This window comes from Mustela erminea, chromosome 6 (genome assembly GCF_009829155.1).
Source record: "Mustela erminea isolate mMusErm1 chromosome 6, mMusErm1.Pri, whole genome shotgun sequence".
Taxonomy (NCBI): domain Eukaryota; kingdom Metazoa; phylum Chordata; class Mammalia; order Carnivora; family Mustelidae; genus Mustela; species Mustela erminea.
This window is the reverse complement of record NC_045619.1, coordinates 121,175,448-121,194,459: the sequence shown is the minus strand read 5'-3', so window position 1 is coordinate 121,194,459 and position 19,012 is coordinate 121,175,448. Positions and strand designations below refer to the sequence as shown.

Below are 19,012 nucleotides of genomic sequence, written 5' to 3'. Positions count from 1 at the left end.
AGAGTTGAACCAGGCTATTGACTTGAATGCCTTCACGTAGCCCCTCTCTGATGGTGGTCTTAGGGTAGTGGATCTTCTTTCATGGCACTTGGTCTATCTTAGAGCAAGCCTTACAACAGACCCAGGCATATGCTGCATGGATTTTTTGGACCCACCTTTGGAAGTCATACTGTGTTATTTCTGCCATACTTTTATTTGGTTAAAGCACTCATAAGCCCACCCAGATTCAAGGGGAGGAGACACAGATCCCACCTCAACGGAAGAAGTGTCAAAGATTTTATGAATGTTTTTAAGCCATCTCACCTTTTATTCCTAACTTGTCAAGAATTTTTATGATGAATGGATATTGAAATATATTAAATATGGTTTCACTTATTTGTGGAGCATAACAAAAAGCATGGAGGACATGGGGAGTTAGAGAGAAGGGGGTTGGGGTAAATTAGAAGGGGAGGTGAATCATGAGAGACTATGGACTCTGAAAAACAATCTGAGGGGTTTGAAGTGGCGGGGGGGTGGGAGGTCAGGGTACCAGGTGGTGGGTATTCTAGAGGGCACGGATTGCATGGAGCACTGGGTGTGGTGAAAAAATAATGATACTAAATAAATAAATGAAAAAATATATTAAATAATTTTTCTAAATCTATTGAGATGATTGCATGGTTTTCCTCTTCTGCTTCTGTCATTTTTCCTCTGTTCTCTTCTTCTGGAACTCAGATTATATGTATGCTGGAGATTTTGACTATGTCTCATAGCTCTTATACTTTTTAATGTAGTCTTCCCCTGTGTACATGCAGCTGAAGACTCAGCTAAGGGCCCAAGGAAAACTCATATAAATTTTTTGGGTGTTATGGCCATGCAGCTGTCTTCACTATAGTACCTTATTCCAAAAAATCCCAGCTACTCTAGGGGCCCCAAATCCCGAGTTTTGTTTATTTCACCCAGTAGGAGTACTGCTGCTACTTGGACTCCACTGTCCCGCACTGCAGTTTGGGAAAGGCACACAGGGAGAATATATGGGACTCACCGCTTGTGCTTTCTTCCTCTGAAGGATCACAGTCTTTCACTGCTTGCATCTCAATGCCTGAAGACAGTAAAAACTAAAACAAACCATAATTCCTTATTATTACCAAATAGTAACCATTGCTCATATTGATGTGTTACAGAAACTGTTGTTTGGCTTGCATATTGTCCCATGTTCTAGACTTTGCTAGAATGGTTTGATCAAATTGAATTTAATGTTTAGGGGGACAAAAAGGGTCACATTTGGAGGTACTCAATGTCTATTTGCCTCCCTGTCATGACCGCAACATTGATTAGAGTGTTTTGATTTTCTCAGGTTGATCTTTCTATTAGAAAGCTACTCTTTTGCCCTTCCTCTAATGGCCTTAGCAACCCATAGGCTCATTGTTTAGATTAATTGGGGCTTTCAAAATGATGGAAGTTGAATTTTATCTTTTATTCTTTATTTATTATCTGGAATTCTTCAATGGAGTAGGCCTTTCCCATATCAACTATTTGGTTACACTCACATACAGATCAGTCAAGAAAGGTAGGATAGATGCTTGATTCTTCCCCCTATTTTTCTCCAGTATTCAAATTAATTACCTGGTTTCCTAGCTTTCTCCAGAATGAACAATTACTTGTTATTCTTTTTATTTCATTTTGGTTTTAGTACCAAATATGAACTCATATTTTATCATAGTTGATGTATTATAATCTAGTCTAGACTTTTTCTATGTTAAAATGTTCCATATTTGGCTAGTGGGAAAACTTTCAAGTTAGTTTCTGAGCCTCTTTGACCCTATTCTAGTTACCTTTGGAAACTTCCTTGCTTTCTGCCCTGAAAGATGTTCCAGGTTCTTCCTATGTATTTATTGTGTTGGGACAGGAACCAATTATTTCTCTGAAGAGTTGTACTCCTCTAATGGGAAATGGGATTTAGATTCTATAATCTGGGTAATAGGAGTGGCTATTACTACTAGGTTGAACAAAGTCTATACATCTTTCAGTAGAACGAACTAGAAAATTTTTTAAAATGCTACTTTTTAAAAAAAATTGCTATTTTTTAAAAGATTTTATTTATTTACTTGACAAACAGAGATCACAAGTAGGCAGAGAGTCAGGCAGAGAGAGAGGGGGAAGCAGGCTCCCCACCAAGCAGAGAGCCCGATGCGGGTCTGGATCCCAGGACCCCAAGATCATGACCTGAGCTGAAAGTAGAGGCCAAACCCACTGAGCCATTCAGGTGCCCCTAAATATTACTATTTTTTAAGTAGACTCCATACCCAGCATGGAGCCCAGTGTGGGGTTCAAACTCACAACTCTGAAATCAAGATCTGAGCTGAAATCAAGAGTCAGACACTCAACCAACTAAGCCATCCACCCAGGTGCCCCTATTTTTATTAGTTTTAAGGAAAAAGCATATCATGTATTCTTCATGATCTTCCAATATATTTGCAGATTGAAATTAAAGGTTTTTAATTTTATATTTATACCTCTTCTCACTTCGAAAAATCCTGGTTCCTAGTGACATCAACATATTACCTGTGTACTTAATCCTACTGTATGAATTTTCAAAATAACAATATCAATATTATTACTAATAATATGATAGCTGAAAGCCATTTAGTATTCCTTGGCTATTCTTTTTGTACCTAATATATGTTGCACTCAAACTCTGTATTCGAACTTTACAGTGTTTTAAAGCATCTCGGAATATTTCTCTTCTCCATCTTTATACTGTTAGTTCAACAGTTCTTTCATTTTGTTTCATTTTGTTTGTGATTTTAAAGATTTCACTTTTTCAATTTTATTGAATTTTATTTTATTATTATGTAAAACATATTCGTATTTCCAAAGCCAAATCAAAATTCATAATAAATTTAGAGAAGTCTAACCTTCATCCTTGTCCCTTCTGTCTTGTTCCTTTCTTCTCCCAAAGGAAACAATTTTTATTAGTTTTTGATTTACCCTTCCATTTAAAAAATATAAGCAGATAATCACATATGATCAAGTTTCCCCCCATTTAAAAAAAAGTGGTAGCATATAATATGCACTGCTGCTAGTTTGCTTTTTCACTTGAAATATCCTAGAGACTACTTCATAATGGGATCATAGTGTGCATTACATCGATATCTCACTCACTGCCTATTCAGTCAGCCCTCCCTTGATGAACATTTAGCTTGTTTCCAGTCTTTTGGAATTCCAAACTGTATTACAACAGAATCCTTGGGAAGTTGTCTTCTTGCATTTTTGCCAGTGTATCTTTGGAATAGATTTCTAAAAGTGTGATTACTTAGTCTAAAAATAAATGTCTGTATTTTTGCTAGACATTGCCATAATCTCTTCTGTAAGAGCTGTACTACCTTGTATTCCCATCAGCAATATACGAGAGTGCCTTCTTCTCCATGTACCACGGATCATACTGATCATTTGTTTTCGGTATTCTGGATATGTATCATTCTGAGAGGCAAGAAATGGTATCTCAGCAAATTTTTTATTTGTATGTCCCTTGTTATGAGTGAGACTGAACATCTTTTCCATGTATAGAGGACTTTTGAATATTTGCCAGTGAACTCTTGATGTCTCTATTTTTTAGACGCTCTTCATATATCAGAGATGTTAATTCTTTGTATTATGTATTGAATTTTTTTTCACGGCACACCATTAACATTTTAGTTTGCTTATGATATTGTAATTTTTTTTATCCATATAATAATTTAACTACTAAATTTTAGGCAACTCCTCTTCCTCTGAGCGACTCAGGTGTTTTCTTATTAGGAACAGTGAGAATCATGTAACTAATTTGTTTCACTTTTTGCCTTGGCAGCGGGACTTGTCTAAGTAACCTGCATAGCTGTGTAAATCGTATATCATGCATATCAGAAATGTCATCTATTTTATTTTTTTCTAATTTATTTTCACTGTAGCCTAGACTCTTATTTATCATCTCTGTTTTTCAATTTTACAGTAGTATTTCTTTTTAAATTTTTAAATTTAAATTCTAGTTGGTGAACATGCAGTGAAGTACTGACTTCTGGAGTAGAATTTAGTAATTCATCACTTACATACAACACCCAGGGCTCATCACAAGTGCCCTCCTTAATCCCCATCACCATCTATCCCATCCCCCACCCACCTCCCTCCATCAACCCTTAGTCCACTGTCTGTTGTTAGGAGTCTTATGGTTATTTTCCCTCTCTTTCCTTTTTTTTTTTTTTTTCCCTTTTTCCCCCTTTCCCATATGTTCATTTGTTTCCTTTCTTAAATTCTACATGAGTGAAATCATTAGGTATTTGTCTTTTTCTGACTGACTTACTTCAGTTAGCATAATACACCTAGTTCTAGCCACATCGTCGCAAATGGCAAGATTTCATTCTTTTGGATGGCTGAGTAATATTCCATTGTTTATATATACCACATTTTCTATATCCATTCATCAGTTGATGGACATTTGGGCTCTCTCTATAGTTTGGCTATTGTTGATAATGGTGCTGTAAACATCGGGGCATGTGCCCCTTCGAATCTGTATTTTTATACCCTTTGGATAAATAACTAGTAATACAATTGCTGTATTGTAGGATAGTTCTGTGTTTAACTTTCTGTGGAACCTTCTTATTATTCTCTAGAGTGGCTGCACCCGTTTGCATTCCCACCAACAGTGCAAAAGGATTCCACTTTCTCTGAATCCTTACCAGCACCTGTTGTTTCTTGTGTAGTTAATTTTAGCCATTGGGACAGTTGTGAGGTGATATCTCGTTGTGGTTTTGAATAGTATTTTACTGATGATGAGTGATGTTGGATAGTATTTCGTATAAGCCATCACAGAGTCTTTGTTAAATAAATGTGAATATTAATAAAGAAAAGATTCCTTCAGTCACTGATATACAACTTTAGGGGGTTGGTGGGGGGTAATTAATGAAGTGGTAGCGGCATGGGTGTCACAAAGCCTGGCCCCGCCTCTACCTCACTCCATTCCTGGTCAAGGCAAGTGGCTCAACCACCCATAGACGTTTGATTTTATTCACTTATAAAATGAAGAGTTTAATTATATTAGTGTTAAAAAATCTTCTCAAATGAAAGTTACATAGCACTTGACTATTCTAATGTATAAAATAATCTGGTTTGTTGAATGACATGGGGTAATAGAAGTTCCAGAACTTTTTAAGAGTTAAGAAGAACTTTTTAAGAACCAGAACTTTTAAAAAGTTATACAGAAGTTAATCTCTTTCAAAGTGAAAAGAAGTGTCTATCATCTCATCCCTCAGACAGTTCAGCACTGTATTTTAAAATCATATCACCATGTGATAGCTGATAAGCACAGAGCGCAATGCAGGAGTGACTCATTCATTTATCAGCTAATATTCCTAGATTTATAACTGTATCAAACTGGAAAAATGAAAGCCTTGTTTAATTTACGAGGGCATCCCAAATAGCACACAGTTGTTTCAACAAAGCTTGTCTTCTTGCAGTAAGGACTATGACATCTCTATATAAATTATAACTTGTATACAATATAAAGTTATTTTTTTCCTCATTTTAGAGTGTGGAGGTGTACTGACGGGTACTTATGGTTCGATTAAATCTCCGGGATATCCTGGAAACTATCCTCCAGGAAGAGATTGTGTCTGGAAAGTAATAACCAGTCCTGGGCTCTTGATCACATTTACTTTTGGGACCTTGAGTCTGGAGCACCATGATGATTGCAGCAAAGATTATCTTGAGGTAAACAATCATATTTGGATAGAACATATCATGACCTGATTGGAACTCAGGGAAGTATGGTTTGGTGATACTGTGGATGACTATAATTTTCTAGCAGTAGTTAGATATATATTCTTCAATAGGCAGCTGATGCCTTAAGTCTTGTTAATTCCTTATTCTTAATTGTGTCAGCTTGTTGGTTCTTCTGGGTTTTGTTTGAATCTGGGAAACAGACTGCCTTACTGCCTTACTTACTGTCATTTCCTGGAGCCCAGTCCCCTAAGGAGGGAATGGAAGAATTAACAAAAGAAACAGCAATGGTTATCTTTTCCAATGCAGAATCAAGACTTCAGTTGTCTAGGGTAATTGACCCATTATTTCACAAGCTAACGATAGTGCTCTGTGAAGAAAAATAATAGCAATTGTGTTGAAATTGGTTGCTAGTGGGTGAGCTTAGAATATATTGATAACTGTCATTGGGAGAAGAGAAGTCTGTCTGTGCCCCTCCTGCTTAACATTAGTAAAAGATTAAAATACAGAAGAAGAAGAAGAAGAAGAAAAAAAAAAAAGGCCGCGAGCTTATGAGTATATCAGAAATGCTGCTCTGCATTTGTAGACTGAAAAGATCATTGAGAAGATTGAGTTCCTGTGTTGCTCCTGTCTTGTTTGTCTCCATAAATCTTAGAAGTCCTTGCCATAGTGATAAAAGACAATATGCTTTTCTAAGTCCATTAGAGAAGAATGGAGTGCTATGGAATTATTCATAAAGGATAGAAAGGTGCGGCTGTCAAACAGGGATCTCCACAAGTTAAAGTCATTAGTAATTTAGCAGTTGTAATGGATTTGAAACCCTTGGGAGTGACTGGAAAAATCTACCTCTCCCTGAAAATTTTGAGCAACATAATCTTTTGAATGTTAACAGTAGCATGGATTTTCCATCAAATTAAAGTTAGAGGTTTGGTTTTTTTTTCCACTCCCACATTAATTCCTGGATATACGTGTAATAGAAAGTTATCAATAATTCTGATAATATTGAAATGCCTCTCATTTCTCAACGATATTTCGAGGAAGTAGTTAAATATAGGAATAAAATACTGCTATCCCAGAACTTGGCTGCTGATAGAAAAAGTAATTTGAGTGGACCAAATTGGCCATGTTAAAATAGCACTGATGTTTGGTGTTCTAGGTAGTACAGAACTTTCAGTTACAACTGAATTATAGAGGGGTTAACATGATTATTTAAGAGATTAAAAACCAACAATTAAAGGATTTCTTAGGTCATATTGTCATTATCACGGTACTCAGTTACTATTAGGATTGCACTTCTAAAACACATTAAACTGTCTCTATGTTGCATCAACCTGACTTCACTTCTCTCTACCTCTGACCCTTCTGAATACCTAGACCAAGTTGTGAATCAGTCGACACTGTTGGTATTCTTTCTTCCATCTTCTTTGCATATATTCATTTCCTCCTTCTTAGTTACTAGGAATTTATCATTACAAAACCAACATCTAGGGGGGAAAAACTAAGGAAATTAAACATTGAGAAAGGTTCATGAGAAAATTTCAAATTACACGTCTAGGCTTGGAATTAAAGTTTGGACAGAGATAAGGTATTAAGAATGGTGGGAGGCGGAGACTTCCCTTTCATGAACCCCAACTGAATATTGGGTATATAGTGATGGGAGAGCCTCTGAGAGCCATCAGTTTCCAATCACAGCTTTTTTGAAGTCAATGTACAAAATGACTGAGGTTTGTCAAAATCTGACCCTTTTGTGCTTAGTTATTCTTTTGTTTTGTTTTTAGATTCGAGATGGTCCTTTGTATCAGGACTCTGTTCTTGGGAAATTCTGTACCACTTTCTCTGTCCCACCACTCCAGACTACAGGTCCCTTTGCCAGAATTCATTTTCATTCCGACAACCAGATTAATGACCAAGGCTTCCATGTCACCTACTTAACATCACCCGGTAAGTAACCTGATCATTGGGAAAGCATGTGGACGTGAAGGACAGTGCCATCTTTTTATGCTTAGAGCTTGTATTGATACCCTAAAACAAAGGAACAAACCAATGACAAACAATAAGATACTCTAAGATTTTTACTTTAGGGCTTTTATTTTTAAATATATCATTGAGCTCTGATGAGAATTCACAGAAAAAACAACTTTCAGGTTTCAATATCAGGAAAAGTAACCATGAACATCTTTTCACAGGCCCCCTTTCTTCATTTGCCCTGGCTTCAGGCTGAATCTAGAGCCAGCCTTCTTCTGTAGACTGAGGAGTCTCTACCCACTTTTGTGCATGTCAACTTTCCCTTGAGCACACCCTGCTGTTCGATGTTCATTATTCCTTCAATTATATTCCTTTCTCTAGTCCTATATTTTATTTTGTAACATATATTTTATAAGCTACCCCAAATCTTTTTGGAATGAAGGAGAGCCTAAATGTATTTAGGCTACATTCTACATGTAGAAGAGGATGTTAGATGGGAAGTTAGATCACACATGTCTGGATCTATTTCTTTAGACACTACATGGATGTCCGACAAACACATGTCAAACTGAAAACATGATTAGAGACATAGGCCTAATGTCTTTATTCACGGGTTGAATAAAATGGATATATGATTGTGTGTGCATGTGTGTCAATTTTTAAAGATTGTTTCTAATGCCTGACGGTCACAGGAATGGCCACTCACAGGACCTTTCCCTTATCTTCCCTGTGCTCTTTAGCGGATCTGCACTGTGGAGGAAACTACACAGACCCAGAGGGTCTTCTGTCTTCTGACTTGTCTGGACCTTTCACTCACAGCAGACAGTGCATCTACATTATAACGCAGCCCGTGGGAGAACAAATACAGATCAACTTCACCCATGTGGAGCTGGAAGGCCAGAGTGTCTGTTCCCTGAGTTACATGGAGGTAACTTTGACTTGTCCATGGCCCTTTCATGACGTTAATCCACATTTTTGTATTCTATAGTGTAGTGGTTGTACAGCCAGCAGCGTGTGGATTCCCTGGGTGATCTGGATGTTAGAAATCCAGTTCTGTCCCCTATCCCAGACCTACTGCATCAGAACCTCTACGGACATGCTCAGCAATCTGTATTTTAACAAGCTCTTGGCCTCTCCCGGGTCATTCTGACTCAGGCTATAGTCTGAGAACAACTGTTCTAGAGAGTATGAAAGAATCTGCCAAAAATAGATCTATAGATGGTGAAACAGGAAATTGGTAATGAAATAGCAAAGGACAAAAATGAAAGCTGAGACTAGGAACTCATAATAATGCCTAATTATAAGCTATGAAACTGATCCTTAATAATTGAGGTGAATGCAAATAGGAAAGACTAATGAGATTTACTAATAAGACATAGTTTTCATAGACTGTCCAGGAAACTCATCCCAGAAAAGTAAAAGGATTTGCCCAAGTGAACTAGCTATTTGGTGGCAGAGAATTAAGGTAAAGCATTGGGTAACCCTTTTTTCAGAGTGTAGGTTTTTTCCTTTCATTAGGCCTGCATGCTCTCTTTCAAAAAACTTTAACTCTGATTTAAGTGTGTGTAATGATTGTAATGTGAAGACTATCTGAAACAAAAAGGCACTTTTGTTTGCCTGGCCTGGTATTTCCTTTGCTTAATTATTGGTCAAGCCACAAATTAGAGTATTGAGAAAGAGAGACAAAACAGTATTTGTTGGGTACAATCATTTTATATAAACTCAGAGAGGCACTGGCGATTTTGTTTGCTCATGTGTTAGACCCAATTTATTTTTCCAGGAAAAACCTATGTAACCTCTTGCCCTCTTCCCTCCTTGATACGTATAGTAGAGAAACAAAGAAATTTAGTGTAAGAGTTGGACTTAGGTGTAAAATGAAGTACATTGAGCCTGGTGCCACAGTAATAGTTATTAATATTTAGTTTAGTTCGGATGCACATTACCTTGGTTTCAAGTGTACAACATTGTGATTCAACATTTATATACATTGCAAAATGATCACCACATTAAGTTTATTTACTGATATGTAGCCATACAAAGTAACAGTTTTTTTCTTGTGATGAGAACTTCTAAGATTTACTTTTATAGAAACTTTTAAATTTGCAATACAGAATGATTGATTATAGGCCCTGTGTTGTATATTACATCCCCATGATGTTGTTTATTTTATGACTGAAAGTCTGTAGCATAATGCTGATAAGGTCCATCCATATTATTACAAAGGATAAGATTTCATTGTTTTTTTCATAGCTGAGTAATATTCCATTATAGATACACAAATACCACATCTTCTTTATCCATTCATTGATCAATGGATACATAGGTTGTTTCCATAAGCTGGGTATTGTAATAATGCTGCAATGAACATAGAGGTGCATACATCTTTTTAAATCAGTGGTTTTCTTTTCTTTTGTTAAAGAGTAGGAAGTGGAATTGCTGGATCATATTGTAGTTTTATTTTCATTTTTTGAGGAAGTTTTGTGTAGTTTTCAATAGTGGTTACACCCCCACCAAAAGTGCACAAGGGTGCCCTTTTTACCATATCTTTGCCAACATTGTTATTTTTTGTCTTTTTGGTAATAGTTATTCCCACAGGTGTGAGGTAATATCCTGGTTTTAATTTGCATCACCCTCATATTAGAGATGCTGAGCATCTTATCATGTGCCTGTTGGCCATCTGTATATTTTCTTTAGAAAAATGTCTACTCAGATCCTCTGCCCATTTTTTAATTGGATTGTCTTTTGTTGTTATTGAGTTGTATGATTTCTTTATATGTTTTGGATGTTAACTATTTATTTGATGTGTGATTTACAAATGTCTTCTCCCATTCATCAGGCTGCCTTTTTGTTGTGTTGATGGTTTACTTCAGTTTGTAGAAACATTTTAGTTTGATATAGTCTCATTTGTTCATTTTTGCTTTTGTTGCCATTGCTTCTGGAGTCAGATCCAAAAAGTCACTGCTAAGACCAATATCAAATAGCTTTCTTCCTATGTTTTCTTCTAGTCTGTATGGTTTCTGGTTACACCAAGTCTTTAATCCATTTTGAGTTAGTTTTATGCATGGTATAAGACAGTGATCTAGTTCCATTCTTTTGCATGTTTTCTCAACACCATTTATTGAAGAGATTTCCTTTCCCCGTTGTGTATTCTTGCCTCTTTCATTGTAAATTAATTGACCATATGTAGTTGGGTTTATCTCTGGGTTTTCTGTTCTTTTCCATTGATCTCTATGTCTGATTCTCTTGCAATACTATACTGTTTTAATTACTCTAGCTTTGTAGTATAGTTTGAAATGAGGGAGAGTGATGCCTACAGCTTTATTCTTTTTTCACATGATGGCTTTGGCTATACAGAATCTTTTGTGGTTCCCTACAAATCATAGGATCGTTTGTTCTTTTTCAGTGAAAAATGCCACTGGAATTTTGATAGGTTTATCATTGAATCTGTAGATTGCTTTGGGTAACCTGGACAATCTAACAGTATTAATTCTTCCATCCTATGAGCACAGAGTATCTTTCCATTTATTTGTGTCTCCTTTAATTTCTTTCATCAATCAAAGTAAGTTTTCTGCTTCTTTCTGTCTCTCTTTTTTCCCTGTGGAACCCCTGTAATGTGAATATTATTCTGCTTGATGATGTCCTATATGTTCCTTAAGCTAAAGTTATTACTATTATTTTTTTTTTCCTTTTGCTGCTCTGTTTGGAAGAGTTCCACTACCATGTCTTCCAGCTCACTGATTCTCTCTTCTGCTTGATCTCATCTGCTGTTGAACCCTCCTAGCATATGTTTCAGAGCAGTTATTGTGTTCTTCATTTCTGTGGCTTCAGTTTGGTACTTTCTCATATTTTCTATACTTTAGTTGAAGTTTGCACTAGTTCATTCATTCTTCTTCAGAGGACCATGCTTTGAACTCTTTATTGGGTAAATTCTTTATCTTTGTTTTATTAAGATGCCCCCCCAAGGGTTTTATCCTGTTCTTTCATTTGGAACATATCCCTCTGTCTCCTCGTTTTGCTTATCTATCTGTGTTTCTATGTATGTATAAGGTATAACAGCTATTTTTCCAGTCTTGGTTGGGTGATCTTGTGTAAGAGATAAACCCTATCATTTAACCTTGCCCTAAGCCATTGTTATCTCTCAAACCTTTATGACTACTTAAGCAGCCCGATTTTTCTCTTGGTAGATCCCAGGTGTTGAGGGTGTGCCAAGACCTGTGAGTGTTCCAGAGGGGGTGGATTTCGGTCAGCACCTAGGTTCAGGCTATTTAGAAGCTAGACCCTCAGGCAGCAGCTTTTAAGGTATGAAAATATATATAGTCCTGTGGGACCTCAATTATGGACACTGCTGGCTCTAGTCCAAATGATCTAGATGTGTCTTCTTAGCAACAGTTGCAAATTTCAAGGCTTGAGACAAGTGTATGAACTATTTTCTGGGAGGTATTGGTGAGCTGTAGTGAGATCAAATAAAAAAGATGGTATCCCCCAGCCTATGCTTCCTGAGAGTACCTCTATAACCTCTACATATGTGGTAATCCTGAAGTCTGTCTCCCCAGGCCAAAACTCCATGTCAGATAGATAGGACTTTTTCACAGCAAAACTGGAAATGTGTTCCAGTCTGCTGTCTATGCAGTACCCTGGGAGTGGTAGCCTGCCAAGAATGTTGGGATGCAGGTCTAATCCCCCTTGGCCACATGAACCAGATGCTTATAGGGCATTCTTTGTATGGACTGTGTTGGCTGGCTGGCTTTGGTGGTGCCACTGTAAAGCAGCATGCAGGGATGGGGCATTCACTAGGCTGTCGCTGGCAAGGTTAAGGTGGAGTGGCACATGGGGAGTAGGGTACTCTCCCAGCTGGTGGGCTGCAGTGTAGTAGTGGTACAGGGAGAGGGGCACTTGCTTGGCTGGCTTAGATGGGGTCATGGAGTACAGAATATAAAGGCTGGGTATGCCTACCAACACTAGCAGGTTAGAGGGAGAATGCCAAAAATGGTACCTACCAGTGTCTCCATCCCCAGAGGGAATCCCTATAGCTGAATCTCTGCCTCTCCTTCCCATTTTGGTGTGGCACTTTTATCTTTTGCTGTGGAGAAGCTTATTCAGGTAGTTTTCAGTTCTTTATCAGAGGGAATTTTTCTACATGTAGCTGGAGATTTGTTGTGTTCATAGGAAGAGGTCAGTTCAGGATCTTGCTATACTGCCATCTTGAACTGCCTCTCTGGATTTAGCAATATATTTTTTTAATCCAGAGATTGTTGTCTCAGAGGGTGATGTAAACGTGTATATTCATTCAGTTTTTTTTCCAGAATATCCCATAAAATACATTAAAGTTTTATACTATGGAGCAATTTCAGATATTTTTATGTAAATAAAAATTAAATTTCCACCATCTGTTTTTTAACTTTAAGGATAGAAGAAAATAGCTCACACTTAGAGAGTACTTACTATGCACCAGGTGCTATTCTAAGACTTTAAAGTACTGTAATTAAGTAGATAACGATTATTGTCTTTCTACTATCTGTTGGATGTGGTACCATCTTTGACATGAGTTAATTCATTGAATCCTCACAAAAACCATTATTATTCCTATTTGTAATGAGGAAACTGAGGCCCAGAGAAATTGTCTCTTGCTCATGGTTACATGTTTGGGGAGTAGGAGAGCTGGAAATTGAATTAGTTTCAGTTGTACTGTTCTCTGATAAGAACAGAGACACAGTTGTGTAGCTAAGACTGCAAAAGTTGGCTCACCTTCCATAGGAAAGAAGCCCTTGTGAGTTTCCCAATTCCATATCTGGCTCCCTGGTCACAGGACCATAACATGGAGCCATGCACAATGCTTTTCTGAGACAGGTAACACTAACTCTAATTTGTAGGGAAATCTGCATACCTTTGTATTAGATACTATGTAGGGTTCTTATGGCTCTAAGGTGTCGCCAAAGCATCTGGAATGATTTACCCTCTCTGTCCTTGCACTATGTTCTAATTGAATTTCAGTAAGAAGTTATATGAACTCCAAATCATTATGAAAAGTTATTAAAAAAATAAAGCATTGGAACATTTAATTTTGTAAAACAGAATAGGAGAATATTATGTGGCCAGAATGGGATTAGAGTTAATTTTTCTAAGTGCTTATTTTTGCCCAGTCATTTGATGACTGTATAACCTTGGACAATTTTTTATCTGGATGCTTCAGTGCCTTCTTCTACAAGATACCCTACCTATTCCTTCAAACTTCGTGAATATAAATCAAGACAGTGAATGATAAAAGAAGCTTAAAGTATTAAAATATTATAAAAATGCAAGGTTTTCCTAGGCCAGATTTCCAACTCCTGCCTTGAACTTATCAGTTCAGATAGAGCTGGTAAGACCCTTTCATGGTTTGCCATTGAAGTATTGACAATCTGATGTGCACACACACCCATAAAATCTTGATTAAATTTCCCTCAGAGGTTGTTGATGGAGACAATATAAGAGCACTATTAGGAGGACAGGACATGTATCGTGATTTGAATAATTGAAAAGATTTTCTCTAATGTCCTTGACCATCCTAAAGGAATACAATCAATTTGTAGAATTTTAGTACCAGCAAGGGCCTGAGAGGTCATCTAATTTAAATCCTTAATTTTACAAATGAGGAAATTGAGGTCACAAAGACCAAACTCTAGTTAGTTATCAGAATAGGATTTAGATGTACCTACATGGGATGCTAGATAGACATATGCTGACTTCTACCAATTTCTTGCCAATACCTCATATCTATCTATTGGGATAATCTGTAAACTGAGCCCTTTTTTTTTTTCTAAGTATATCTACTGCTTTTCATGTTCTTCAGACAGTGGGCATGGAAGAAAGTGATTCTGGAACCAAATTCAAATGGCATTATTATGACTCAAAATACTGCTCTCTGAAATGGTGATTTCATTTTTAAAAGGTATACCTAAAAAGTGAATATTTAAGTAAAGGAATAAAAAAAAAGAGTCATGGTACTTCAGATACACTGGTGGTTTAGAATTTAGATGGCTTTTGCCATTTATTAACTCTATTTATAAGAGAGAAAAGACCACCCAAAATTTTAGAAAGAGTGAAAAGTGAGAGAGGGAATTCTAGAGAGATCTGGGAGAATAATAACAAGAAATTTTCTTTTGAATGAATATATGCATTTCTAAAAATCCTACATCTTCTAATTATGTGGTTCCAGTTGTCTTGTTCTCATGCAAATCTATCCGTTAAATGGAGATATTTAAATAAAGATACTATTGCCTACTATATCTTTTTCATGTATCGTATTTTTTGAAAGATTTTTTGCTCAGTAAGAGAGCTCTGTAAACATTTTATTTGAGAATAAAATTTAACTACAGAAGATAATAAATGTGGTATTGCCCAGATCCAGTGTAGCATATCTATATTTTTCTTTTTATATTAAGAAGCACACATTTATGCATTAATTCTTGGATTTATATATCTCTTTCAACTAAACTTCTGCTTCTAGAAACTCACATTGCCCATGGGTGATGTAATGTGGCCAGTAACAAAAGAATGAGTATAGCAAGAACAGATCAACTGTTAGTTCATCTGTTTTTGTCTAAGAGAGCATTTAAATTGTATAGAACAAATCAATGAATGGTACAGAAGCATCTTTCCAGAATGAAAAGCAGCACCTCTCATTAATATTTAATAAGTGATTTAAGCCCTCAGAACTCTAAGTGAAGGACACATAAAGAAGTAATGAAAGTTTAATTTTTAATCCCAGGGAATCCAAGTAGTAGGCTGAATAATAATTTTAGAAGTCTATATAATGCTAAGGCCAGGGCTTGAAATGAGATGTAGAAAGAAATGAATAGAATCTCCTTGACCAATCCTGAATCATCTGACCTCTTCCTGCTAAGGCTTCTGGTAAGTGGAAAGGGAACCTCATAAGAGAGACTAATAAGGGAAGGGCAAGGAGAAGTGCCTTCTGGGGAAATAGGAGAGCTTCTGGGGAAGTTGTTCCTTCTTAGAAGGAGAAAGCAAACAAAAATAAATGGCATAGAAAAGTAAGCTACGTTAAATTTGGTGTCTGAGATATGGGGAATGTGTACTACTCTGTGTCGTTGAATGACAGATGACTTCTTCCTAATCCAAGCAAATTCACAGAGCAGAAATTACACACCTATCTCTTTACAATGTAAGGAAACTATTAGTCATTAATAAAAAATTTTTAATATCCAAATACTTGGAAATTTATAAACTCTCTCCTAAATAGTTACTGGGTTCAGGAAGGAAATAGAAAATGAAATGAAAGACAATGTAGAAAATAACAAAGAGGAAATGCTAGATAGATATCAAAATCTATGAGACATGATGAAACTCAACTTCCAGGTAAAATCTTCAAAATTTTAAAGAAGGAACTAAAAATTGGAAATATAGGAGAGGATGACAAGCTGAAACACTGGAGATCTATCTTCCCTCTGAACCTTTTTTTTTTTTTTAAAGATTTTATTTATTTATTTGACAGAGATCACAAACAGGCAGAGAGGCAGGCAGAGAGAGAGAGAAGGAAGCAGGCTCCCGGCTGAGCAGAGAGCCCGATGTGGGGCTCGATCCCAGGACCCTGAGATCATGACCTGAGCCGAAGGCAGCGGCTTAACCCACTGAGCCACCCAGGCGCCCCCCCTCTGAACCTTTTATCTGAACCTTTTAACCTCCCTCTCCTCTTCCTGGTACTCCTTACCCCAGCCCTCCCAGCTGGCCTTGCACAGCATTCCTACATCTCCACACATCTTTAGATATAATCAAATTCACAAAAGATTTCCTTTTGCTTTTCTTAGGCATTGATGCTATTCAGCTCCAGCCTTGGAATGGTTGAGGGAGGGCTATGACTTTTGGTCTGCTTGAATATATTTGTTATCCTCAAAGGGACATGCTAGTTTAAGTCTCATGGCTGGGACTCACTAAATAGTTCTTAAGAATAAAATTCAAATGGCAGAGAAAGAATAAGACCTCTGACAACTGAAACTGGAATGTTAATTGCAGCAAACAAACATACCAGTGGAGGCTGAGGATTATTTCCAGTTAGGCACATGTTGACATTAATTTTAGTTCAGAGAAATATCTTTCAGAGATGACCAGAAAAGGGGGCAATGGAGTGATGTTCAATAGTTTGCATTCTTCAGCATATTGGATCTGGAGTTTTGGCAGAGGTTAGAAACATTCAGTTAGTTTCTTAGCTCTGTTGTCAACACAGTCTTTCCACAATTCCTTGGCCATCCTGATCTTTTGTAATGGAGTGGCAAAATATGCCATTGCTCTGGTGAAATAATTTTATGGGTTGGTGTAGTGGGAGCCAGGGAAAAGACTGCAATGGTAGCCCCACCTCGTTACGGAGGTGTGAGAGATTTACAGAACAGATCCTTGCTCTGTGTAAAGGAGCTGCATGCTCATAGGGGAGACTACAAACCCAATGGGACAATTGAGCTGCAGAGGCTATAGGGAAGGGCATCTATCTAGAGTGCCACAAGCTACTCAGAGGAATCAAGAGGATGGCCAGTTGTCTCTGCTATAAACACAACACTGCAGGGAAACATTGAAGGGCTTCAACTCTCTCTTGAATCAAGGGCAAGGTATTTTACACCAGTGGGCATCAGTTTCCCTAATCTGTAATAGGAATAGTAGTATTAGACTTCTCAAAAGAATTAAAAGGGGTTATCCATTTGTTTGTCTATTTATTCTCTAAGTATTTGTTGAACAACTTAGATGCCAGGCACTATGTTAGGGGTTGGGTGTGTAAAATAGACAGATGTTAAACAAACAAGCATGCAACTGTGTTGGGAAATGCATTTTGAAAGAAAGAAAGAATCCTTTGGAAGAAAATAACAGGGCTAATGACGTTAGTTGAATGGTCAGAGGTAGCTCCCCCAACGACAGCACAATGAGTCTGAGAATTAGAAGGAGTTAGCAATGCAAAGAGTCAAGAGAAGGAGGATTTCAACTGGAGATGAATTGAGAAAAAAAAAATCTCGACAAACTCAAAGAATTGTGAAGAGCCTAATGTGGCTGGAATCGCAAAGGAGAGAAAGAAAGAAACAAGATTTAGGCAGGAGCTAGACCTTGTAAAGTCTTTGTAGATGGACATGAAGAACCCAGATATACTCAGTGCAAAGGGGAACAATTAGAATGTTCTTAGCACAGTCATTGGTTACTGAAGGTTAACTTGAGGTTGGTTCTGACAGTGATGCTGGGGAGAAGAGAAAGGGAGGAGAGGGTAGCATGATGGAGTCTGCCATCATGTAGGTTCACACTTCTCATTAAAACTAGACAAGGATTCCTGATTTTGGAAAAGCAGATTTTTAAAAGTATTGGATAAATTATAAGTTTACTGATAGAGATATCAGAAGAGGCACTGTTTCGTGAGGCATAAAGTGCTTTAAAAATTTATCTCTGAAATCATGAAACATAATGACAATAACATAAGGAAATAATATAAAAAGTTTTAGAAGATTTTATTTATTTGTTTATTGAGAGAGAGAGAGAGAGAGAGAGCCTAACCAGAGGGAAGGGCAAAGGGAAAGGGAGAGAAGAATCTCAAGCAGACTCTGGCTCAGTGAGGAGCCCGACGAGGGTCTCCATCTCACAACCCTGAGATCATGATCTGAGCTGAAATCAGGAGTTGGGTGCTCAACCGACTGGCCACCCAGGAGCCCCAAGGAAGTAGTTTTTAATCCCTGTGTGGCTTCTCTCATTTCTTACCCTCACCGTTTATTGTCTTAATTGAAGTGGGGCCACATCCCCCTCCTATGTACCCAAATTAACCCAAGACTAGTCTGCAGGATCAAGTCTTTATTTTGCTCAGGGGCATTTCCACCTGAAGCTCACTTCACAGGAAGCTACACGTTAAACATTGCTGTGTGGGAGGCTTCTGTCTTCAGCTCTTGGTTGGACCAGACCCATGGTCTAGCATATTTGGTTTGCTTTGAATTAAAGTTTAATACTTTAAATAGATGTTTGGAATTGTTATATAAAAACAAATCTGGATACATAGCAGATACAAACAAACGAGCACATGCATTAAGATGGGGCTTTGGGACCTGATCCATTCCAGATGTTAAAGCTTACCGCTGACTAGGCTCTAGAGCTCACACTTAAATTTCATATGAACTGTGTTTTTCTGGCCTTGTTTATTTTAACTTTCTCTACAGGAAATCGTTCCTTTGTAAGAATTCTGTTTTTGTTGTTGTCTTAATGAATAGTATATCTTCAAGAACTAGTTCAGTCTGATTAATGCAAAAGTCAGAAGCCATCTGGGCTGTTCCACAGGCTAATGATCATGGGCCACAGGCTA

General features: G+C 37.3%; 1 protein-coding gene across 1 annotated transcript in view; it reads left to right on the top strand.

The window, feature by feature from the left end:
- The window catches only part of CUBN (cubilin), a 271,085-nt gene that overhangs the window by 26,114 nt on the left and 225,959 nt on the right, over positions 1-19,012 (top strand). Inside the window, exons 15-17 of the mRNA XM_032349505.1 lie at positions 5,543-5,724; positions 7,512-7,674; positions 8,439-8,626. Coding sequence (XP_032205396.1) covers positions 5,543-5,724; positions 7,512-7,674; positions 8,439-8,626 — 533 coding nt within the window. The remainder of the gene's footprint in view (positions 1-5,542; positions 5,725-7,511; positions 7,675-8,438; positions 8,627-19,012) is intronic.